This window comes from Epinephelus moara, chromosome 3, assembly GCF_006386435.1.
Source record: "Epinephelus moara isolate mb chromosome 3, YSFRI_EMoa_1.0, whole genome shotgun sequence".
In the NCBI taxonomy this organism is placed as follows: domain Eukaryota; kingdom Metazoa; phylum Chordata; class Actinopteri; order Perciformes; family Serranidae; genus Epinephelus; species Epinephelus moara.
In genome coordinates, this window is record NC_065508.1 from 21,336,855 (window position 1) to 21,362,557 (window position 25,703).

General features: G+C 41.4%; 1 protein-coding gene across 3 annotated transcripts; it reads left to right on the forward strand.

Annotated features, from left to right (window-relative positions):
- trpv1 (transient receptor potential cation channel, subfamily V, member 1) lies at nucleotides 1-25,567 on the forward strand. 3 transcript variants are annotated; one of them, XM_050035131.1, is made up of 16 exons: nucleotides 1-1,818; nucleotides 5,681-5,911; nucleotides 6,052-6,209; nucleotides 6,302-6,454; nucleotides 8,118-8,255; nucleotides 9,859-10,157; nucleotides 11,873-12,049; nucleotides 12,130-12,285; nucleotides 12,375-12,470; nucleotides 12,564-12,634; nucleotides 14,116-14,281; nucleotides 14,370-14,436; nucleotides 15,822-16,159; nucleotides 16,241-16,362; nucleotides 18,633-18,754; nucleotides 18,861-25,567. In XM_050035131.1, the coding sequence occupies exons 2-16, from the start codon at nucleotides 5,703-5,705 to the stop codon at nucleotides 18,956-18,958; spliced, it is 2,370 nt and encodes a 789-aa protein (XP_049891088.1). In that variant the 5' UTR covers nucleotides 1-1,818; nucleotides 5,681-5,702; the 3' UTR covers nucleotides 18,959-25,567. The 3 variants fall into 3 exon arrangements, with proteins under 3 accessions (XP_049891088.1, XP_049891096.1, XP_049891102.1); XM_050035139.1 differs by having other exon boundaries at nucleotides 1-1,386; XM_050035145.1 differs by having other exon boundaries at nucleotides 1-1,372.
- Nucleotides 25,568-25,703: the final 136 nt, after the last annotated feature.

Consider the following 25,703-nt stretch of genomic DNA (forward strand, 5'->3'; position numbering starts at 1 on the left):
GTTGTTCACGTAATCTGATCAGATCTGATCAAATCTTGAAAATTGGTTGTTCAAAAGGAAAAGGATTCTGAAATCAGATAAGATCATGAAATCAAGTCTTGGTTTTCATCTGGATCAAAACCTTCACTATCTGTTTCGCAGGATCTGGATACCTTTGATCTGAAAAATTAGCATTATTGTGATCCAAACAGAAGGCTGGATTTGGGGTGCATTTCAGGAGGAAAATGGAATAAAACTTTTTTCTCTCTCTTTAAACATAAAACTGGCGGCATGGTGGCACAGCGGTTAGAGTTGTCACCTCAAGAGGATTCGAACCCCAGGGTGGGGGAGCCCCTCTGTGCAGAGCCTGCATGCTCTCCCCTTGTCAGTGTGGGTTTTCTCCAGGTACTCCAGCTTCCTCCCACAGTCCAAAGACATGCAGGTTAATTGGTGACTCTAAATTGTCCGTAGGTGTGAATGTGAGTGTGAATGGTTGTCTGTCTCTATGTGTCAGCCCTGTGATAGTCTAGTGACCTGTCCAGGTTGTACCCCGCCTCTGGCCCAGTGTCAGCTGGGATAGGCTCCAGCCCGCACGACCCGTAATAGGATAAGTAAGAACTTTAAGAAATTATAATCTCAAATTTCTTTGTTTTGTTCTCTTTGGCGACACCTGTGGCGATAAGTGGTAATTGCAGTGTTTGTTGACAGAATGCCAACATAGTGATTTGTCACCCACACGAAGTAATCTTGAAAAGTTTGTATCTAGATCAGGATGCTCCAGTCCAATGTCGATCTTCAAAACCGTCACAAAAGGAAGATGAATCGGCTGATCCTGGACGGCAGAACATAGGATTTCCAAATACAAATCAGTCTGATCCAGATTGAAGTTAACAGCTGGGCCCAGATTTATATTCTGGTGCTTTTGAATGCAAAGCACCATCTTTGCACACAAAGCTCATATTGAAAAGTCCAAACAAACACTGGTAATGAAGCGCCAGGCTGCACAATATCTGTCGTAATATTTGAGTTGGTCTTGTGGTCGTCTGTGGGGGGATATTTTAAATACCCAAACCTTCCTGTGCGAGCAGTCAACGCTTTGCTGTGAAGGCCTGTGGGCCCTGTTAACTGTGAAAAGGGGAAGTTATGTCAAGAAAGGAAATTGTCAGATGATCATATGAACAGCAGATCTGCAGCCCACACTGGCAGGCAGGCTCTCTGAAACCACACACACTCAGTCACAGGATCACTGCAGCGCTGAACACACACACACACACATATACACGCCCATGCATTGTAAATGAAACCACGAAAAGGCACATAAGGCACAGGAAGCCCATCAGCAACTGTATGGACTAAAAAAAGGAGACTCGCTTTAGAATCGTCACAAACCTGAGTAAGAAAAGTAGGGTAAGTAACTCATATGTGTTATTTAACAAACATTATTTTATTGTTTAGTGTGCTGCTGTTTTTTCTTTCTTGATGTGACTCTATATCCCGCAAAGTGCTCCAGTGGATTACCTTTAAACAAGATAATTTACTTCCTTTGTGGTGTTTCTTGCTGTCATGGCATGAGCACACATGGTCAATACAGCATCCTTTTAAGCACTCAGGAATCCTGTAATGTACGCAGATATTCCCCAGGGCGTGTCACATTATCTCCCTCTGGCCTTTTGTCTTTCACCCGTTACACTGAACGAGCATCTTAAAACGCAGTACAATAGGACTCGAGCACTCGCATCACTGCCGGACACTGCACTGCGGTTTTGTTTTTTAATTGAAGGTCAGATTTTTAGTTGAGAAGATAATCTGGAGGAGAGGAGGAAGGAGGAGTTACTTCTGGTGAGTCTAATGATGCGTTTTGTTTACTTGTTTTAAATCATCAGATTGCTTCTGGTCCTGAAGAGAACTGTCAAACATCTGTAGTATGAGTGCTCTGTCACATTGTTGTGATTTGTTATCATATACTTTCAACATTTGAACATGCAACCATGCAAACGTATGACCGATGCGTCGCACTGATTGGTTTTGTGGTTGTTTTATAAGATTTAATGAGGTCATGGGAGTGAAGTGTATGGGAAGAGGGAATCAGTTTTACCACCAGCACCGACTGTCTCTTAATCTGTCTTAGTCTGTAGCGCAGTGTGTGAGAAAATGCCTCTGCACACACAACTGAACAACAAAGAGGTTTGAAAATACTTCATCTGTCTTGGTAAAGGCCTCTGCATGGGTGGACAATGGTCTGTAAGTCTTCTTTAAAAATAATCCAAGCCACACTAAGATTCATTTATTTTATTTTACATGGCAGTTTGTGTTTGAAATGAATGGTCATTTTAGGGCGAGGCAGCCCAGGTACAAACATTATGTTTTCATGCACTGGTCAATGTTAAGGTTTCAGACTGTTCTGCTTCCATAACATATTTTCTGTCAGACTAGTGGAAAGAATCCACGTATATTCCAGTTCAGATTTCTATTATTGGAATTCAGAGGTTGAAGGAGTGCTCAGATCTTGCAGTGAAAGTCTGTCATTCAGAAAAATGTACGTTTAAGTATCAAAATTAAATTCAGTCATTGTGCAGAATGGCTTTTTTCACAGTATTATATGTTTATTTAACATATCCTGTTTTTATCACTGATGAATACACGGAAGAGTATTTTTATATTGTAGTTCAATGTGGAGGCAGTTTCAGATACATGTCAACGTTTGGTCATGGACTTTCCACGTCCAGATACGATGTGCAAGGTACCCTGGGTGCATTGGTTGTTGACGTTCTGCGATGACGTGTCAAATTCTGCCTGTTACATGCATTGGTTGATTTCAAAATACACTTTAGTTTTCACAGGACATTTACCATTTACATACAGTCTCTTTCAAAATAAACGCACTACGCCAGAACAACACTGCGAATTGATGTTTTTTTTCCTTCAACAACAAAAACATGGTTGGGTTTAGGCAACAAAAACACGTGGTTAGGTTTCGGAAAAAAAACAGGGTTTGGCTTTAGAATCTTACGGGAAGCAAAGTTGGTATTTGTTGGACTCATCCACCCCGCCTTATCTTTCGTTCGACACATAGTGACAGACGGCGCTTGGGCAGACATGCGCCATTAAACTATAACGGCACCGGCCGCGTATCATGCTGACGTTAAAGGACAGCTTTTTCGTTGGTTTCTGACGCCGCAAGTCACTGCCCAAGCGCCAGATTTCAACGACTTTGGAGTGAGACTGTGCTTGAAAATCCTACAAGTCTTTTATAATCTGACAGAGTCAATTAGTTTAGTACAACCAACATGATTTGAGTGACCTCAAAAAGCTTAATTAAGTCGAGCCAACTTAATATCATCCAAAAGTTGTGGATATATTTAGTGATTAAACTAGTTCATTTAAGATATTCCAACTTATTTTATTTTACTTAAAAATGCTGAAAAACCTTATTTTAAGCGTTATCCACTAACCCCAAATAACATTTTAGTAGAGTACAGTAAAGTACAGTATTTCCTCTGAGATGTGGTGGTGGAGAAGTATAAAGTTGCATAAAATAGAAATATTCAAGTAAAGTACAAGAACCTCAAATTTATACTTAAGTGCAGCACTTGAGTAAATGTACTTAGTTACCTCCCACCACTGTTGTAATTTATGCAAAAAGCTCATATTTAGATAATATCACATCTTTAAACATAAAATTTCAGTTCACTAATGATAATATAATTAATGTAAATAATTCAACAAGGAAGTTTAATGGTGATATCTATATTTTAAGTCTTAGCGCTGCTGTGAAACTAACAAAAAAGTTCGTCTTGGGTGCGTTGCTACAATAGACAAACAAGTAAAGACAGCAGAGGAGACACCCACACATTAAATGTAACTGGGTTACAAAGCCACAGAGTGGTCCACAGGCTGAGATCAATGCAAAAATAGTAATTTCATACAAGACATCCGTGCATTAAAAAGGTTTCTCAAAGTGCAAAAATGATAAAGAGTGAGTAAAAAAAAGCAGCAAACGTTTCAGTTCTTGACTATCATCAGTGCATTGACCCTTTTTCTGCACAGATGACATACATCCAGTAAATAAATTGGTTTTAAATACTGTTTTGTCAGTGAAAACAAATGTTTACATCCATGTTAAGATGAGATGAGACTGAAGAATTGTAAAGAATACACTCAGGTTTTGTTGGGAAACCATCTTTTCTAAAAATAAGACATATGCTTCTCTGTTTTTTCTTTGTTTGTTGCTGCGCTACATATTCCTTTGGTGATGATCTGGAGTCTTACAGTGTCTAGTGAGTCACTAATTCCCCATTTCGTGACTGAAAAGGGGAACCAGCGAAGATTAGGTCTCCGTTATCCAGAACGTGGTTCCCTTAAGATTAAAATATCATTTTATAGTGATCAGCATTGCAGGAATATTTATTCACTCACTGATTCTGTTTCTGTTTAACCCATACTGTACTATGATTCAGTTACTCTGCAAAGAAGTGACTACCAGACTTGGTGCTGTGTGTTCGGCTGTCATGGAATTCTCCCTGTAAATACACCCCTTTGTTAGTCACTGCAGGAAGAAGCATCACATGTCCTGTCTGTGCCCTCGAAGGCCGTGAAGTGGTCCCCTGCTGATACAAACACATAGTAACCGATGTTAAAGCACAAACATTAAACACGTTGTCCTGCATTGGTGGCTCTCAAGCGTGTTGACCCGATGACACAGTTGGGAGTTGTGTGCAATTTTCAACTGTTTGAGGCTTGAAGAGATTAGTAGAAAATATTCTGTGTGGCAGAAATGTGTTTTTCTCTTCTCTTGCTAACACTGATACACCCAAAACTCAGCTGACTGTCTGCTCACACACTCCCGCACCAGCCTCCCCATTCAGCAAAGAATCTCCTCCTCCGGCCTCTCTGAGCTCCTACTCCAACCTGCAACCTCTGATCCACCGACGCCAACCTCCTCGTCCCTCTCACCCGGTCCAAACGCCAGACCCCGGGGTGGCCACGGCCTCCGAAACTCTCCTCTCTTTTAAAACCCACCCACAGCAACAACCAACAGCCTGACATTGATAAGCAGCTGAGCGTTGGTTTGGTGTGAGTTGCTGAGTGTTGGAGACATCGGCCGTAGAGATGTCTGCCTTCTCTCCAGTATAATGGAGATATACCACTGTAAACAAACTGTTGCCACTGGAAATCGCTGGTTTCGGTTCAGCGCCGGAAGTTGCACCCATAATTCACGCCAGGTATCATGGGAGCTAGGACTAATGTGGATAAAGAGTTATTTCCTCTCATGCAGGCGCAGAACGTACGTGCAAGTTGGTCGTTAGCTGTAGCCTTTGGGGTGTGTTCAGGTGCACTTTTAGGCCAAGACACAAGCGACGTGAGGTGATGCAACACTCGACATTCGAGCCTTAAGAGGCTAAAGTGTTCCTTTAATCTTATCCATCAGCCCCTCTACCTTTTAAGTGCCTTTGAGTGCCTTCTACAGTGCTATACAAATGCAATGTATTATTATCATTGTGTTTCCATAACTCCTAACTCACAAGTTTGAAACCACTGGTCTACACAAAGTATATTTTCCTACACTTAAGAAGACATGGCTCTTTAAAAGTGGAAATCTGTGATAGGGGATTGGTTGATGGAACTTCCTCTGTACCTCTTGCTGTCAAATTAACTGGATCTGTTGTTTGTTGTCTGAATGATGTGCTGTATCTCTCTGCAGACGGCTGGAGCACAAGGTGAAGATGGACAAGTCAGAAATGTTTGGCTTCTCTCTGGAGTCAGACGACAGGACGGAGGAGGAGAAAGCACGGCAGAAAGAGGCAAAGAAGGGCGGCCTGGTTTCTGCCCTGGGATTGGGTCAGGAGTCGCCCAAGGCTCCCATGGACACTGATTACCAGGAGGAAATGGAGGACCCCAAGCCACAGATTAGATTCAATCTTAATTTTGACAAGTGAGCCTCACCATGCAATGAAGTGATCTCATTATACCGTGATGCTGCGTAGTATCAAGCCCCACAGTGTTGATTCATGTGGAGTGTGATGCTGCTCAACCTTTGACCCACATGTTCTGTAAAATGTGTTTTGCTGACAGAGGGATTCGAGGCGTGGGGGAGCCCAGCACGAAGAGAGACAGCAAGACGTTCAGCATCGACAGGTTGTTTGAAGCAGCTTCCAGCGGGGACGCCCGAGACCTGGACGGCCTTCATCAGTACCTGCACCAGAATATGAAGAAGCTGTCTGACTCTCTGTGTGAGTGTGACACCCATCATTCAACAGCTGCACCAAACAGTGAGCATGTAGTCCTGTGTGTTATCTCCCTGAATGTGTGGTTACACCTGCAGATCAGTCGTATGGTAAAACTGCCCTGATGAAGGCTCTGCTGCACCTCAAGGACGGCAAGAACGAGACAGTGGAACTGTTAATTGACATTTCAGAGAAGATGGGAGACATTAAAGAGTTTGTGAATGCAGCATACACCAACACCTACTACAAAGGTAAACTCACTATGGAAGAATATAAGTGCCATGCGTAAGGGAAAAATGAGAGGAGGGAGATTTTTTTAATCTTCCTGGCAATAAAGTCTAAATGACGAAAAGATTAAGTCGAAATGTCTCGAATGAAGTCGAAATATTGAGACAATAAAGTCAAAATATCGAGAATAATATCAAAATGTGGAGAAAAAGTTGAAATGTGAAGAATAAAGATGAAATATTGAGAAAATATGGTCAAATTGTTGAGAATACATTTGAAATGTCAAGAAAATAAAGTCAAAATGGTGACATAAAGTTGAAATGTCCAGAATAAAATTGAAATTTTGAGAGAATAAAGTTGAAATAGAGAAGAGTTGTAGAGAAGATCAAGTTGAAATTTTAAGAATAAAGTTGAAGATATCAAGAAAATTTAAATATCAAGAATAAGTTAGAAATATTGAGAAAATCAAGTCAAAATGTCAAGAATAAAGTCAAAATATGGAAAATTAAAGTCAAAATGCAAAAAATAAAGTCGAAATGTTGAGAATATAAAGTCAAAATGTCAAGATTAAAATCAAAACGTTCAGAAAATAAAGTCGAAAAGTTAAGACTTAAAGAAAAAGTCAAATGTTGAAAAAATAAAGTCAGAATGTCAAGAAATAAATCAGAAATAGTCAAGATGTCAAGAATAAAGTAAAAATGTTTAGAATAAAGTCAAAATATGGAAAAAATAAAGTTGAAATGCCGAGAATTAAGACAAAATATGTCGAAAATCAAGTCAAGACGTCAAGAATGAAGTCAAAATGTCGAGATTTAAGTCAATGTTGAGAAAATAAAGTCAAAATGTTGAAAAAATTAAGTCTAAATATTGAGAATTAAATCAATATCAACAAAATGATGTCCAACTATGGAGAAAAAAGTTGACATGTTGCCCATTAAGTTGAAATGTTGAGAAAAAAATCAAACTTCCAGTGCTAGTGCCAGGCATAAGAACAGATAAATCAGCGGAGGAAGATTTTTTGCATTATGAGATTAAAGTTGAAATGTCGAGAATGAACTTGATATTTCAAGTTTAAAGTCAAACTTTTGAGAATAAATCAGAAGAGAAACCACACAAACATGGACGAGGTCGCCCTATTCGTGTCAACTGAAATAGCTGGTAAATGGACAGATGCAAGGGTATCCATGGTTACACGTGTGCAATACAGAGAAGATATGTTTCATCACAAGATACAACTTGATGGAGCGGAGGAGATGATGACTTTACTCTCCACATTCTGACTCTATTCTCAACATGCTGGAATCACTAATAGTGAAAATCAGACTTTACTCTCAACATTTAAACTTTATTTTTGATGCAAAATAAAAATGATCTTCCTCCTCTCATTGTCCCGTCATGTCTGGCCCCAGTGCTCCTCCGTAATATGAAGCAGATTTGCTGTGAGAATAAACTCTTGCAGCATTCTTTGATTCCCTGACTGTGTTGCAGAGGTGGGTAGTAACTAGTTACATTTACTCAGTTACATTTACTTGAGTAACTTTTTGGATAAATTGTACTTTTCAGAGTAGTTTTAATGCAAAATACTTTTTACTTTTACTTGAGTTATATTGTTTTAAAGCAACAATACTCTTACTTGAGTACAATATTTGGCTACTCTACCCACCTCTGCTGTGTTGTGACTGACAGGCCAGACCGCTCTCCATATCGCCATTGAGAGGAGGAGTATTTCCTACGTGAAGCTGCTGGTCAGTAAAGGAGCAGACGTCCACGCCAAAGCCTGTGGAACATTCTTCCAGCCACACGATGGCCCCAGCTTCTACTTTGGTGAGTGCATGCTGCTGCAGGGAGGAGCGCCCACACAAAGATCATCTACTGTTAGTTGCTAAACTTTTTGTGTGACACTGATCTTAAAGCAACACATTTTTAGTATTTCTTACTTAAATCTAAAATTGCATTTCATTATTTTCCTTTCAAATTATTACATTTTACTTTGTGTTAATTTAAGACAAAATAAGGGATAGTACAGCGCTGCTTGTGACATTTACAGGATTGGAGCAGAGGTGAGATATTTTCAAAACAACACCGCCACCAACTGTTGATATGTAATACTGCATCTGTACACAGGTGTCGTCATACAGTACAGGGACCCGTTCCAAGATCAGGGCTCCCACACATTTTCATGGACAGAATTTCCAAACTTTTTCATGACTTTCTGAGGATATGGACTGATTTTTTCCTTGCCCCACTTGCTCGGCATTATTCCAAACATATCAGATTCAAACTCTCTAAAGAGACAAACCCAGGGAGAAAATGAGGAAACATACGTGATGGTAAACAAAACGTTGTCACAAGTTGACACATTAAAGTTACATTAAGTTGACAGTTAGGTTACGTTACATGGAAAGACGAAGAAGAAGATATATTTTATTAATCCCAGAGGGGAAATTAAATTTTTTCACTCTGTTGTCATGCACACACAGGCCGGAAATACACACACATGCACAAACAGGACCTATACATGCATTAAATGGAGAGATGTCAGAGTAAGGGTGGCTGCCAATGGACAGGCGCCCCGAGTGGTTTGGTGCTTTGCTCAAGCGCACCTAGTGTCCAGGAGGCACCTCTCCAGCTACCAGACCATGCTCCATGTTTGGTCCGGACGGGAACTTGTGCTGGCAACCCTCTGGTTCCCAAACCAAGTCCCTATGGACTGAGCTACTGCCGCCCCATAGAAGGTTATCTATAGAAGATTATTGTAACAATATCATCATATAAAACAAAATTCCATGACTTCTTTTCAAAACTGTCAATGAATTTGACTAATTCCATGACTTTTCCAAGCCTGGAAAATGTTTTCCATGACTGTGGGAACCCTGCAAGATGCAAAGTCTCTGAGTTACATTGAAAAATTTGCCAATTAAAAGTCTGATGAGAATTCACGAAAGGATTGTACAGCCTCCCCAAGGAAGAGGAAAAACTGTAATTCTCCAAACACTCCATATAAAGGGAATTAAAAAAAAAAAATATTGCAAGCATGGCCATTCTCAGCTTCCGTACAGCCTCTCTCTCCACCCCTATACATATAAACTGCATTTATTATTGTACAGTAATGTTGTACAGCACATACAATACCTCCACACACATACAAAGTAGAATAACAATAATAATGTTTAGCATAAAATGAGTTTAGAAATAAAATCTGTACATCACTCTGCACACTGTACATTAAACATCCAAGTGAAGTAACAATAAGCAGAACACATTTTTGAATTGGAGTGTCTGGCGTCAGTCTCAAAGCTCGGCTGTGAAAGGTCATGTTTGTACTTTTATGGATTGGATGTAGACACTTCAGACAGAGATGCATTTGAATCAGTTAGACAGAAAGAAAATCAAATAGAGTCTCTCTCTCTCTCTCTGTCGTCCTCAGGTGAGCTGCCTCTGTCTCTGGCAGCCTGCACCAACCAACCCGACGTGGTGGACTTCCTCATGGAGAACGGGTACCAGTCAGCGGACGCCAAGCTGACCGACTCTCAGGGAAACACAGTGCTGCACGCCCTGGTGGTGGTGGCTGACAACTCTACGCACAACACCGAGTTCATTACCAACATGTATGACCGCATCCTCAAGACCACCGCCCGCCTGCACCCCAAGCTGAAGCTGGAGGACATCGAGAACCACAAGGGGCTGACGCCTCTCAAGATGGCTGCCAAGACTGGAAAGATCGGGGTAAAGAGACACAGCAGAGTAGATTTGTGCTGAGGCCCAGGGCCAACAATGTACTATGGGCCTTAAGGGACTGCCCATTTGTCTGACAGCCCATTATCCTATAACCCAGGTAGTCCGAATAATGTCCCATTGGACCGATAGCCAGTTTGTCTGACAGCTTGTTACCCTAAAAACAAACGCAATGCTCATGAAATCTCCCTACAGTTAGAAAGATCCATGGCCTGCAATCAGCGACATGGAATTATGGAGCAAGTCTTCTAAACTAAATGACAAAATTAGTCGCTTTGATCTAATGCTTCTATCAACACATCATTTGTCTGTGCCTCCCAAAATCAAACCTGTTGTATGATGTGACTTGGTGCTGGTTAAGGTTTAGGCACAGAAACAGCTGGGTTAGGTTTCAGGAAAGGGTTAAAAAAATGCACTTGGCAAAAGGGTAATGGAGTCTTCCAAACCCACCAGACTCCATGTAAATAAACAGTAATTTTATCATCATAAAACACACGTCATTCAGAGTCGACAGAAACAAAATAAAACTTGCAAAAGACATCTTGGTTTGTCTTTCAACTGTTCCAACAATCACCATCTCTGATTTGGTTGAAATAAACCCTTAATTTACCCAGGGAGATGTGATAATATGCTGACTGACTATGCTGACGCTTAAATTACTGTGGTTTTAAATGGAGTCTGGTGGGTTTGGCGATAATGATTTTGGGGCTGTTTTGGTTAAACAAAAAGAATCTTACTCTTTAACAAAAGGTCTGTCTCAGTAGGGATTGTTTCCATAATGCTGTCAGACACTTAAAATAACAATCTGAGCCTGTCGGTGACAAAAACAAGCACTTTTAGTGGACGTACGTTGACGGTGGGAACATGCCACGAGTGGTTACACTACAGCCTGTTCTGCTCAATATTGGACCAATTTTAAAAACTGTTGCTCCCATTAGTCACTTAGACACAAAAACATGCAATAATAGGTATGCTCACATAATCCTGTTTGAGCTATAACAGATAGAGTACTGTCAACAAACTGTTACCACTGGAAATCGCCGGTTTCAGTTCAACGCTGGAAGTTGCAAAATTTACGCAAGGTATCATGGGGGCTAGGAATAAGGTGGATACAGTAGGCCATTTCTCAACATTTTATTCATTTTATGTGAAGAAAGCTTAGTCAAATTGTTTTTTTTAAGTTAAAATTATTGTTCAAGGTAATACAGACAGAGACTCTTACAAAAAGTTCTCAAAACTATCAGGAAATTAACCTTTGATGCAAAATGTACAGGAAATAATCTGCTCAGAATTCATCCAAATCGCTTGTTTTGCACAAACTTCCTGCAGTTATTGCGTTCACTGTTTGAGTTAATCGTAGAGTTTAGCAGTTGCTCTGTGCTGTTGTTGTTATTCATTGAATGTAATATGAAATATCTATTAAATATGTCACGTAGTCAGGGGTCGTCAGTTTACTCAATGATAGGAAAGGGGTCCCTTAAGAAAGACAGGTTGAAAATCACTGCCCTGAGTCATGATGTTAGTCCTCTAAACTACCCATGCCATACGAATGACCTCCCGGGCCTCCAGCTCCTCTAACAACCCGAAAAGTTATCTTTTGGGGAGTGCTGTGAGCCCCTGGATTGCTGTCTTCAGTCTTGCTAGCTACGGACACATTTTCAGTGTCGATGTGACTGAACATTCTCTGACTTTTCATTTGTCTGCAGCTTTTTTCACACATCCTGCAACGGGAATTCCAAGAGAGCAACACCAAACATTTGTCCCGTAAATTCACCGAGTGGGTTTACGGGCCCGTCCACAGCTCCCTGTATGACCTGGCCTCCGTGGACTCATATGAGGATAAGTCCGTGATGGAGATTCTGGTGTACGGCAGTGACATCCCTGTGAGTCCCAGCGTTACGAGCCTGGTCAGTCAGAACAGCTGCTGTCGTTACTCTGCACTCAAACATGTGTCTCCTCTCAGAACCGCCACAAGATGCTGCAAACGGAGCCTCTGGGCCAGCTGCTGGAGGAGAAGTGGAGGATGTTTGCAGGCCGAATGTTTTTCCTCAACTTCTTGGTCTACATCCTGTACCTGACCATCTTCACTCTTGTAGCCTACAATAGGAAATTTGGAAAGGTGAGCTCAGCTGCTACAAACTGTGTGACTGATGTGTGTAACCATCTCAGAAAGGCTGATGTTGGTTATGTTTCTTCTCTGCCCCACAGCCGCCATTTCCTGTCGAAAACAACTTAATGGGTTACCTGGATCTTTCAGGCCAGCTAGTGATGGTGCTGGCAAACTGCTATTTCTTTCTCGTAGGGGTATGTATGTGCCTGGGTGTTGTTGAATTAAAATTCAATGGCTCGTATCATCACCTTGTCATTCCAGTAATGTGATTTATCAAAAAACAATAGGTCGCAGAGATGAAGAGGAAACGGCCAAAGCTGCAGACGTTGCTGATTGATGGATATTATGAGATACTTTTGTAAGTAGTAACACTTATCTCCCAGACGTGGTCAAAATTAAAAGTTTTCATGTGATCTGAATTTACATTCAGTGTTTTTCACCAGAACACACTGTCCTTGTGCTGAATGCAACATTTGCAAAGCAGATTTTCTTAAAACGTTTGATTGTGCGTGTATACATTTACGTTTGCTAGCTAGCAGTCTTTTTCTTCACTGTCGTTGACATCTTGCTACGTATGCAGCCTAGGCGCCAGAAGAAAATGTTGGCATAGTCCGTTTCTGATAGGTTACATTTGTACGTATCATATCAACATTTCTAAAGTCACACATTCTGATTACAAGCACTGTGCATGACATGACTTTGTCATAGGGAGGTGGAGGGGATGGTGGATGGTGTTACACCTAATTGAGACAGCTGCCAAGCTGCAGACAACTGTTCAAGACCAACAAACAACAAAACCATTTCTTCTTTGGCGGAGAGAGCAAGTAAAGACATGAGGCAGCTTTTATGGCCTGGATGGCCCAGGTGAGATCAATAGAGGCAACACACCTCCCATGTCAAACAACTGCCTGATGAGGTTGGCTGGAACATCCTCAAAGACAATGGGAGGGCCGTCACAATAAGCATAAAGCAGAAATGAGGTGGCACAGTGACATCTCTGCTTTATGCTTTGCATAAGATGGAGTAACTGCTTTACATTGTAAACAGTAGATCATGGCTCGGGAAAGAGGCGCTTATTATAATCATAGATATGGCAACACAGTATTAATTGGCCCCAGGGCTACATGATTAAAGACCACATGGTTTTTGAAGGTGAAATACTTTATTTTATCCTTTTAAAGCATAAATTGGTGCCTTTGCCAGAGACCAAATTCATAGCCAGAATGCACCAAATTGCACCATTTAAAAAAAAGAAAGTGAAGTGACCAATTCGTGCTGCGATAGCCAATCAGCATTGAGATCCTCTGCAGAGATATGACGCTGATGACGTACCAGCAGAAGTTCACTCACTGATTCATCGACTCATCAAAAACACAAAACATTCTAGCGTTCAAAATCGCGCGAGTAACACAACGCAAAAATTTGCATCGCGTTTGATGTGAACACACCTTTACACTGCCCCTCTGGGGTTCCACCTGGGTGTAATCAGAAATGTGCTCTGTTGACCCATGACCACACCTGACAGTGATGTAATGGTGCACTGACACACGCTGGAGTACACCTCCACCAGCAGAGGTCAGCAAAGCAAGATTTTCATGGGGCAGCATATTCAAAAACACAAAATGATCACCAAATAACTGGGATTTACTGAACAGCACAGACTGATGACATGTAACAGATGATCAGGGGATGGATTGTTTTTTTAAAATGTGTCATTTTGTTTTTGTACTTGCACACATACGATATAGTAAAATATCAAACCTCGTGTTTTACAGCATTGTCATAATTTGAAATCAAAAAGCTGTGCAGAATCTCAGTCGTCTTCTCTGCTCTTGATAGTTTGTTGCAGGGCGCCCTCTTCCTGGTCACAGCCGGGCTGTATCTGTTCAGGCGGCAGGAGTACATTGGCTTCCTGGTGCTGTGTCTCGCTCTCAGCTGGGTCAACACACTCTACTTCTCCAGGGGCAGCAGACACATGGGCATCTACAGCATCATGATACAGAAGGTAGTCCACACAGGCTGCACCGCACCACAGTGAACATTCCAGTGAACGATCCACACTGAAGCCTTTTGTCCTGTTTCTTTCTTTGCAGATGATCCTCAGTGATATCCTGCGCTTTATTGTTGTCTACCTCGTCTTCCTCTTTGGATTCGCAGCAGGTATGCCCTCCCAAAATGCTCTGACGCTAAAATATAACTCAGAGGGTAATATTATCAAGATTTTCACTTGAGAATTTACTCACTTTGCTTTAATGATTTGAAATTTAGCAGATCTATTACTCTCCTAAACAAATGAAGGACATATTGAGATATAAACTTGACATAAAAGCGGCCATGAACAGGATCTCGCACACATCGTTGGTACTGGCGGGACGTCGGTTTTTCCGTAAATGTCGGATACCATGCCCATTAGGTAGATGGTATTTCCTGCTTGGAGTGCATATTTTGTACCACTTTCTGTGTCCTCTATGTGGCATCAGAGAACACACACTAATTACATGTCATGTTGCTGTATATCATGTGTAGACCACACCATGTAAATTTAATGTAAATTAGTGATCTTTGTCGCATCTGGCTGACTTCCTGTTGTCTGTAGGTGGTGATATGAGTCAGGATGGGCCTGTAGATGTCTTCAGGCTTAGACTTTTATCCAGCATGTGAAATCTGGGGCAGATTGAATTGTGTGCAGTCAGTAGCTTCCTGTGTCGTGTAAAGACATCGAAATTCGTTGTGCTGCCATAGTACCGCTGTTCCATCAAAGCACAAACGCTTTCCAGTTTGGCATCATATAGGTCTTGAGATACTGCTGCCCAAATTTGAGATGGATCTATTGAATCCTCTGGGAGGAGTTTTGTAAAGTTCCATTCCACCTGTCCATTCCCTTAAAATGGCGTGTTCTCACATGACCTGTGACATCGCTGTTCAAGTTATCAACTGTTCTTTTGCAATTTAGGGTCTTGTTAGTTGGAGGTTCATAACACCCAAATCTGAAATGAATCCGATCTCAAAGTAGTTTTGAAAAGGTTGTATAAAATGAAAACACACAAAATTCAAAATGGCCGACATTCGGGGTGGGTGTAGCTAAAGTAACCCAATTAGAAATATGTCTGAAATGATGAGAGGAATGTACTTACCAAAGTAAGTGAACATCAGGGTAGCTTAAGCCATCCACGCATTGGGGGGCGCTATTGAGCCCACAAAACATGCATGCATCCAATCCTGTATATTCTTGTGCTGTTCACAGGGCTTGATGTGTGCTGGAAAAAAATTTGAGTATTCCAAGGGAGTCAAAAATGCGTTCAAAGGCTAAAAGCAATCAGAGGGCTACAGAGACCATGTGTGACACACAAACCCTATTGCACCCTCAAATGAAAATAATTTTTAGTTTGAACAAGCATGCAAAGTTTTGTGAGTTTCTGTGCATCCTAAAGTCCTCAAACACTAATGCTTGTAAAATGAAAATTAATGCACCAGAAATCCAAGATGGCTGACTTCCTCTTGGCAAAACATTTCCCTAAAATTTCTCTTCCCTTGTCCTGTCACAGCGTTGATCACTCTGATTGTAAAGCCTCCGAACAACATGACTGCTGTAACTCAGCCGCCACAAAAGGGGCGTCTCTTTGGTCCCCTTGCGCCTGACAAGGAGTGTGTAAAACCCACCTTTGAAAACTTCGCCTTCACCCTGCTGGAGCTCTTCAAGTTCACCATCGGCATGGGCGACGTGGAATTCGTCCAGGAAGGCGAGAACAAGGGGGTTTTCTACATGCTCCTCATTGGCTACATCGTTCTTACGTACATCCTGCTGCTCAACATGCTCATCGCCGTCATGAACCGCACGGTGGAGAGGACCACCAGCGAGAGCGCCAGCATCTGGAAGCTGCAGGTGAGGCGTGCTCTGTGGTCGAGGGGAGTGTCTATCCAAGGCAGCTGCGGGTTGTTTATGAAGTGCTGTGACTGTTTTCAGAGGGCCATCACGATCCTGGACATGGAGAGGAGGCTGTCTTGCTGTCTGAGGGAGAGGTATCGCTGTGGGGTGGAGAAGAACCTCGGCACTGCTCTTGGAGACGACTGTCGCCGGTGTTTCAGGTTTGCTTCTTTCAGTTCAGCAACAAAACAATCAGTTAATTACGTGATATGAAAGGCTCCATCAATAGCTGAGTGTGAACGTCCACTCTGGGTGCTTTTTTGATTTTGTCAAGTCGAGTTTAAAGTCATCAGATTTGTGACTGTGAGTTCAAGTCAACAGTCCACACCTCTTTGTCCTCAGCATTTCTTTGCCTTTGTGTTAATGACGTTTATAAAACTGGGGAATTTCTACCATTAATTAAATTATGACACCTTACCAAGTCAAGCAAACCTTCACACTTGGGGCAAAACTGAGACACCATCCTGCCCCATGTGTGCTGGAAGAGGATCCCTCTAACACCTCCTCAGCAGCTGCCCCAAAGCCTTGGCTGATGGTTACCATTGGTGCTATGCCCAGCTGCTCAAGGCAGTTGCGGAAGCCATTTAGTCCAGTAAACACCACCCCAGGAAAAGAGGAAGGACCCCTTTTCTAACCACAGACAAGATGATACCAACTGTCCACAGCCCCAGACTGGCAGCTGAGAGTGGATCCTGGAAAACAACTCAAGCTCCCTGATCGTATTGCGCACACGAGACTCCACCCAGACTCGATCATCTCAGATTCCACCAAGCAGGTGATCATGAGGGAGCTGTCTGTGCTCTGGGAGGAAACTCAGATGAAAGTCTGCACCTTGTTTATAGTCCACAGAACGAGGCAGCACGCCGACATTTTCAGAACAAAATAAAACAGGCTGCAGTGAGAGTCTCTCTCCACGGGATGTTTGAAAATAGCAGCTTTGTGCATTTAGTCCTTCTCAGGCAAGCTCGGGGGTTTAGTGTTGCTGGAGTCCACAGGAACGGCGCTGTGTGACCCTTGTTTTTTCCACCGAGTGAGGATTAGAATATAAGCAGTTCACATAACCCGGTCGAAATTAATATATATAAACACTTGAAGATCCACTCATTACTAAAAGTGTATGTCATATAAAAACTAAAGTAATGGTCATATGGAAAGTTGTCATATGGAATATTTAAGGTGTGCTGATGGATTCACGTCTTCACCTCATGCACTGAGTAACATTACAAGATAACGTTCCACCTTAAAAGTTGCCGGCAGTCGGCCCAGTGAATTAATTAAATTTTTTCTGACTACAGCTGCTGTGAGAGGCAGCAAAACATCCTTTCATTTTACAGTTACAGTGATGTTACAGTTCACTAATAAAACTTTCCATGGCATAAACAGTGGTTACATGAGCCTCAAAACCAGCCACAACTCAGCCCTGAGCAGAGTGACCGTCCTCTATTGACCAATCAACAGACTGCAGTGTTCACAGCTCTACCTTTTAGTACCAAATCTGTGTGCTAGGTACCCCAACAGAGGGAGGACAAAAAATGGGGACTGTACAGAACAGTTCCATTGGTACCATCCACAACTTTTCACAGTGGAAACAAAAAACACATACAGAACTGAACTGTACCGTACTGCTCAGTGGAAACGGGGCTTTAGACTCAAATTTGACTACTTGTAGGCAGGCTATTTTGGGAGAGAATTTGGGTATTTTGACAACTTTTGTGGTGGTTATATTACACAATTAAAACATGCACATGGTTGGTGTTTTGATGACAATATAAGTAGACTCTTAATATTTGAATTTGACTACTTTTAGACCAATAAATAAAAATATTAGCTAGAACGTTGGCTGACTCATACTCATACATAGTATTTCTAAAATCCTCCTCCCCTCACATGCAATCTGCCATGTGCACTGCACCTGACAGGTACTTAAAGGCAACAGGATACATGCTCAGTGCCCAGGACTCCCTAACAGATTCATCCAGGGCTGGAGAAAAGAGCATGTTTCCTATGATTAAGATGGTTGAATAATTTCCCAGTTACTAGTTACAAGGAACAAGGAGAGGCATATTTTGTGATTGGCTATAATATTCATGCATGCATGTCCACAATGTGAATCTCAGAGGGTTTGTATGGTGCTTTGACAGGTGTAGTACTGAAGTTGTTATCTAACCTGATTTTCAGTACCGAGGAGTAAAAATCTCTTCCACCCAAACTCATCTGAGCAGCGACAACATCAAGGTTTAGCATGTAATAATAATCAGGCATAAACAAAGGAGTTTGGGCTTGAAGATTTAACAAAAGATGCAGCTGTGCGAGCAGCATCGATTGATGCACGGCACAGTGTGCTCTTCACTAATTTGCGCTTTCTCTGACAGCTGATTGATGCATCACACAGCAGACAGTAATTGGAGCATGTGTCCTCTTGTCGTCTCAGAGTGGAGGAAGTCAACTGGAACAAATGGAACAGCAACCTGGGCAAAATCGATGAGGATCCTGGGTGCTGGGATCGAGACCACCAGCCTACTTCACACAGACTATCGAACAGACTAAACAGAGGTGCAGAAATGTGAACGCAGCCTCAGAAGTTTTTATTGCTTTTCAAGCATCTCTCTGTGACAGGAAGGTAATCCACGTCTAGTAACATTCCCTCCTTTATCCACAGGGAGGAGCTGGAGAGACTTTTCCTTGGAAGGCAGTCTGTGGCGGCGGCAGACACAGCAGTCCACAGAGATGACTCCTCTGAGCAGCACGCATGTCTGAAGAGACAACAGAGACTTTCCACTGTGGCTGCTCAGCCTGACTGACCCGAGCATCGAGGCATTCAAACCTAAAGACAGTATTCAGTTTCAGTTCCCTCAGAAATGTAACTGTGTGTGAACTGCCTCTCTGATACTCTCATATCAGGTTGATTTTAAATTCAGCATTTGAGGCAATATTTCACTGAGAGGAGCAGTGAGGAGGACTATATTAGTGATATTTGTTCATCCGACTGATATAATGGTGTAAAATAGTAGAATTTAGAATACATTTAAGCGACAGTTCAGCCCAAAAATACATATTTCAACTCTCACCTTTGGTGCTTTTTACCAATCTAGATTTTTTTTGGTGTGAGTTGTCGAGTGTTGGAGATACTGGCCGTAGAGATGTCTGCCTTCTCTCCAATATAATGGAACTAGATGGCACTCGGCTTGTGGTGCTCAAAGTGCTGAAAAAATGAATTTAAAAAAATGTAACAGCAATGTCTCTTTCCAGAAATCATGACCCAGTTACTCAAAAATAATCCACAGACTTTTGTTGTGTCTCAAATCAGATACTTATATAATTGGTATTTTGATAATGATAATAACAATCATTTACCATCTCTGTTATGTGGTGGTTGATCTGTTCCTCTGTTCGGAGGGTAAGGAGTTCCTGGACCTTGTTGTTTTCCCAAGGCACAGATTTTTTCAGCTGCTGTTGAGCTTCTTATTTGAGCTAGCTGCTAACTGCTAACTGCTAGCAGCTGCTTTTTAAGTCTCCCACTGTAGCTTGTACATGAAACATGTCATCAAAACGTGCTGTGCCACCCATGGTCTCATCCTGCTGGCTGTCCCATTTATACAGACGGTTGTTTTGGCGCTGTTATGACCTCCAGTGCCGGCTTAAAGGTGTGACAACTCTGTGCACCCATTCCACACTTTTACCTTTTATAGGGAACGGAGAGGCTGGCATAACGGCATGAAATTCCCGTCTAGAAGAGGCAGTGTAAAAGAAGCTATTAACTCATTAGAACTGCTGGTGAAACAGCCAACAGTGTGAGCCACGGACATTCATAATGTGTCCTGAAAGCATGTTCATTTTTAATATACTATGTGCTTGTGACAGTGCAAGATACAAACATTAATGGCGTCCTCTGTAATGTTAGCTAGCTCATTGGTGCTAGATGTGCTAGCAGTAGATGCACGCTTCCCTCTGCATGGTGATGCGGTTGCTGGTAGTAGTTCTGTAGAAAGAAAATAGTTCCAACATGAAACTTGTCACAACAAGGTCTGTGGATTGTCTTGAGTATCCAGGTCATGGTTTTTGGAAAGAGACATTGCTGTTGAGTTTTTCAAATTTATGTTTTGCTGCTTTGCGCACCACAAGCCGAGTGCCATCTAGTTCCATTATATTGGAGAAAAGGCAGACATCTCTACGACCGATTTCTCCAACACTCGACAGCTTACACCAAAACAATATAGACTGATAAATAGCTCTACAGTAAGATGAAGAATATTTGATTTGGGGTTGAACTGTCCCTTTAAAAGATATAATCCAAAGGTTTCTACACATGCTGTTTCTGCCACCACCTGAACAGGATGCACATCCTCTCTGCACAAAGGCCAAAACCTGCCGGCACCTCTGACATCGCTCAGAATCCTTCATGGAGTAATACTGATTACGAAGGTGCTGATCCCGCCCTCCTGCTGTGTGCCCTTTATACGAGTCCCATTTTCATCACAGCCAGACAAGCTAAATCTACTGCAGCCAGATAGTCCTGTGGATTTCACAGCTTGCTTCGTCTACTCTACTTCCTGTTTCCATTTGGCAGAGGCAGGCTCTGATAAATGGCATGAAAGCACAGCAATTGGTGCAACAATCGCTGCCTTCAGCACAAGCTGTCTCAGTTACAAATTATATATGGTTATGGCGGGCCTTTTAAACCGCTCAGCAACGTCTGAGGCTGATTATGTAAGAATCTGTGAATAGTACGTTACCTGAACTGTCAGACATGATGACAGTAGTTAAGTTGCTGTATCCAGTGTTGCCAGATCAGACTGACAAGTTTCCAGCCCAATCACGACTTCAATCCAATTCAATGAAAACCAGCCTAAATCATAACTGTGTCAGAAACCAATGTAAAACAATTACATACACAATGTTATGTCAAATGTGTCAATGTTACACAAACATAAAATGTCTGATAATTAATAGGGCTGGGACGATTTGCTTTAATCACTTGCCAATTTATATATATATTGCCATTTTCAAGTATTGCAACACATTCTTTGCAATTTTTGTTTAGTTTTTTAACACTAGACCACGGGGAAAAGTTGAATCGTACAGTTTCGAGAGATGGTATATCATGAGACATATTCCAAAAATGGTGCAGACTTCCCTCTGTGTCACTGGTAATGAGGAAATACAGTGAGTGCTGGACAGAGCAGTGAGTGACAACAACCCCGCCCACATTTAAGAGAACTGTTTGCAGTGGAAACACTAGGGTCTAGGTACCATGTCTGAAGGATCACTTATCCAAAGGTACCATACTGAAAGTGTTTGGTGAAAACAGGGCTTTTGCCTCACTCTCTGCTACTAGGAGAACATTTGCAGAGATAAAAGCAGGCGGAAGCTCCAGGGATGGACTCAGTAACAGCTGTAGCAACTTAAGTTCAGTCAACCCTAGCACCAGGGTTCACATTAGGCTGGGTCTAATCTGTGTAACAGCAGCAACAGAAAGTTTCATGATCTGGCGTGGAGTTTGAGCTGGGCTGGCTGAATTTGAGTTGCTATTTGAGAAGCTGAAGGTCAGTGTCCTCCGACCATCCGCCGTTTCTGCTGTCTAACTTTGGCTGTGTTTTTATACAGATACGGGTATGACGTCACATTACTCACAGACTACCACAGTATCACCTCTGCGTTTGAAAATATTGAAAATTACTGAATTATATTATATTGAATTGAGGAATTATACCCCCCAAAATGCGCCTCTGGTGTCGTGCTGCAACCACATTAAAGTCAAATACTGCCATGAAGTGAGAACCCCATCCCCATCCCCCCTAAAATCCAACCTATTTAAAAACGGCAGTCCCTCCTCTGCATGTAAGCGGGGAAACTGTACTGTTCCTCTGAAAATTGAAGATTATTTTGAGAAGACACAATGCATGTGAAGAGTGTAAATTGACATGCCATCCCTTAGCATCTTAAACTGATGCTGGAGGGGTACCTGAAGCGTCACTGTTTGGCGTGTAGAGCCACTGACAAAGTGTCGATATTTGACGAGTTGGGGGTCAAAAGTGGTTTGACTGGGAGGAAACCAGCCTAATACGGCAACACTGGCGGTACCTCTGCAGAACTAAGGGAGCAGTAGAAAAGTTCACATGTTGGCAGTGTCAGTTAACGTTGCAGATAATCCAAACTGCAGTTCAGACTTGTTTCAAAGCATAAATTAGAACTTTATTTTATTATTACAATATTACAAAAAGAGTAGCACAACTCTCACGCTCTTGCCTCTTATCTGTCGTACAGAATGACACAAAGAAAGGCTCGTGGGCCTTCTTCCATTTCACAGCAATAGTACAAGAAACAAAAGAAGAAAATAAAATTTAAATAACAAGCAAATCAAGTATTATAAATAGTCACAACTGCAAACTGAAGCTTTGAAACTTGGGGAAAAAATGTTACAGCTCAGTAACTACACATTGCTAAAATATAGTATAATTACAAAATATTACTCCGTTTTCTTGCTTTCCATGATAAAGAATCTCTAAGGAATTGCTCTGTCTATTCAACAAAACTTCAATAAAACAAAAAGACAAAAAAAAAAAGAAACCAAAAATTGCTGTTTCTGTGTTTCCTCACCGTTTCTTTCTCCTTATTATTTGGGGTTTTCATTAAAACCATGCTCATTTTCAAGGGAAGTCCAAGGACCAAACACTTAAGGCTTTTTAAGGGCTGTTAGGGAATTAGGTGAACAAAACATGGGCGTCATTGTGTTTATACACACACACACACACACACTCTCTCCCTTTTTCTCACACACACACACACACACACACACCCTAACTCTACCCACATCAGCAGGCAACATTCACACACAATCGTTAAACTTTAAAGTTACAGTAGTCTAGTAGGTAAGCCAGTGTACAATAAAATAAACAATGCATTTGCTGTTTCACTTTAAACTTAAAAGTCAGTTTTGTTTACCTCCACGTGATCTTGCAAGTGATCAATTTGGTCTTTTTTCAAGCAGACTTCACATCAGAATCAGTAGCAACTACACACAACTTAATTCACTTAAGTTCCTGCTGTCAGGATCAAAACTCTGGTGAGGCTTGTAGTTTGACTCTACGCGACATTAGATTATTTCTTCTGCTCCAGAGTTTCGTCCTCGTAACTAACCTTCAATAACTGCAAAACAAATAATCTCAACATTCAAGTAATACATTTGTCATGGTTACAAAAACAAATCTGAAAAGGAAACAAACATTAAATGGCACATCTTCATAACAGTGTGTCCTTGTTTACATGACTTTGGCCATTTTTAGGTTAATCTTTCATGACTTTATCTGCACTAAACATTTCACAATCTTGTAGCAAAACCTTCCTGGCACTGACACAAAAGTTATTTTTTTTAATCACCTGAATTCATTGCAGCATTTTCCGCAGGACAGAGCATCACCTTTTCAACATACCTGCTCCCTGCTGGATCTTGACTATGTACAAACAACCTGATTACATGCTTCCTTAAAAAAGTATGTTCGGTATTTTTCAACATGGACCCTTTTCCCCCGTGTTTTGTTTCTAAGTGAGTAATGGAGACGACAGTTTTTAAAATTGGTCTGGTATGGAGCGAGAGCGCTGCAGCTGCTTAACAGGCTGCAATGTGACCGCTTGGGGCATGTTCACGTCAACTTACGTCCAATAAAAGTTTTTGTTTTTGCCACTGACAGGCTCAGGTTATTATCCTGCATTTATGTGGTGTCAAAATAATCTAAAGAAATAGTTCTCTCCTGGGAAAATTCACATGAACACCTCCTCGGAACAACAACTTGCAAAGTAAGCCTTGCTGAGTTGATGTCATATTATGCAGAAACATGGCAGACGACAGTAAGTGTTAGTTTGATGTTAAGAAACTTTTTATTTATTTGTGTACTGAATATTAATTTTTGTTCAGATATAATTTGTAACATGGTAGCCTATTAGGTTGTAACTTTGTAGTTGTCTACATACATTGACCTAGAGGTTATTTATTACCATCAGTCAGGTAAAGCAATATATTAGTAGGTTTAGGCGATGTACTGGTGCAGCAACAAGTCTGGATAAAGCAACATGAATCTTCACTGGGACGTTTAACAATCTGAGCAATAAAATTCAACATATCTGTTGTGTTTCTTCCCCATTATGACTTAAAGGTCATGAACAGGCCGAAGTTGGAAGAACTACTTCCCAACTTAGGAAATGGGACCATTTGAGGAGCACATGAATACAGCAATATTCTAAGTGTCTGACAACACTATGGAAAGGATCCCTACTGAGACAGATCTTAAAGAGAAAGATCCTTTTAGTTAAACCACTAACTGACCCGAAATTGCCATTGTCAAACCCACCAGACTCCATTTAAATAAACACTGAATTTATTGTTGTAAAACTCACCTTATTCAAAGTTGACAGAACCAAAATAAAACTTACAAAAGCTGTCTTGGTTCGTCTTTTCGCCGTTCCAACAATCACCAGGTCTAGATTGGTTGAAATAAACCCTTAATTCACCTTGTTAGATATGAAAATACGCTGACTCTATACATGCTTAAATTACTGTTTTTTTAAATGGAGTCTGGTGGGTTTGGTGATGATGATTTCGGGGCTGTTTTGGGTTAATCAAGAACCTCTATCTCTGCAGGGATCCTTTCCATAATGTTGTTAGGCACTTAAAATAATAACCTGAGCCTGTCAGTGGCAAAAACAAGCACTTTTAGTGGATGTGCACTGATGGTGCGAACACCCCAAGTGGTTACACTGCAGCCTGTTTTGCGGCTGTCGGCTGCGGCTTTCTTGCTCAATACTGGACCAATTTCAGAAACGACTGTTCTCATTCGTCACTTAGACACAAGAACACAAGAAATCAGGCCCAGACCAAACTTACGCTTTAACTGACAGAGAGGAATCAATCTTGAACAGTCCTATTATACAAATAAATAAGTACATTAAAAAGGATAAAACCAATGTGTACATGTGCATATGGCAAGCTTTTCTAGCTGTACGTTGTAGTCTCCAATGTCTGGTTCATGTCTGGTTTATTACTCTCTCTTCTGTCCTCAAATGATTGTTTACTCTTGAAGTTACAATGAGATTGGAGCGTTAACACCAAACTAGTCTGAGCCAAAAATTCCTGACATGACCCTGTAAAAAAAAAACCATCTGTCAGTAGATGTTGCAGTCTCTCAGTGAGGGATCTATCTGTATTTCTTCTTTCTTACATGCATAAGAAAATGTTATCGGTAGGTCTGAAGTAGTAATAACACAGGATCTGTTAAGATCCAGGCACACAGATAGTACAGTAGAGGAAGGAGGGAATGACACACACACACACACACACACACACACACACACACACACACACACACACATACAGTACAGATGTGTATAGACACACACATGAAAAAGTTCCCTAAAGTGCCAGGTAAAAGCACTCATCAACAAAAAATAAAAGTAGCAATTGATCACTTGCAAGATTTATTAAAAAAAGAACAAAAAAACCCTACTGTTC

Coding starts and splice junctions, on each gene's coding strand:
- trpv1 (XM_050035131.1), top strand. CDS start 5,703: ATGGACAAGTCAGAAATGTTTGGCTTCTCTCTGGAGTCAGACGACAGG. Junction 5,912..6,051: donor TTCAATCTTAATTTTGACAA/GTGAGCCTCACC, acceptor TTTTGCTGACAG/AGGGATTCGAGGCGTGGGGG. Junction 12,635..14,115: donor GGATATTATGAGATACTTTT/GTAAGTAGTAAC, acceptor TGCTCTTGATAG/TTTGTTGCAGGGCGCCCTCT.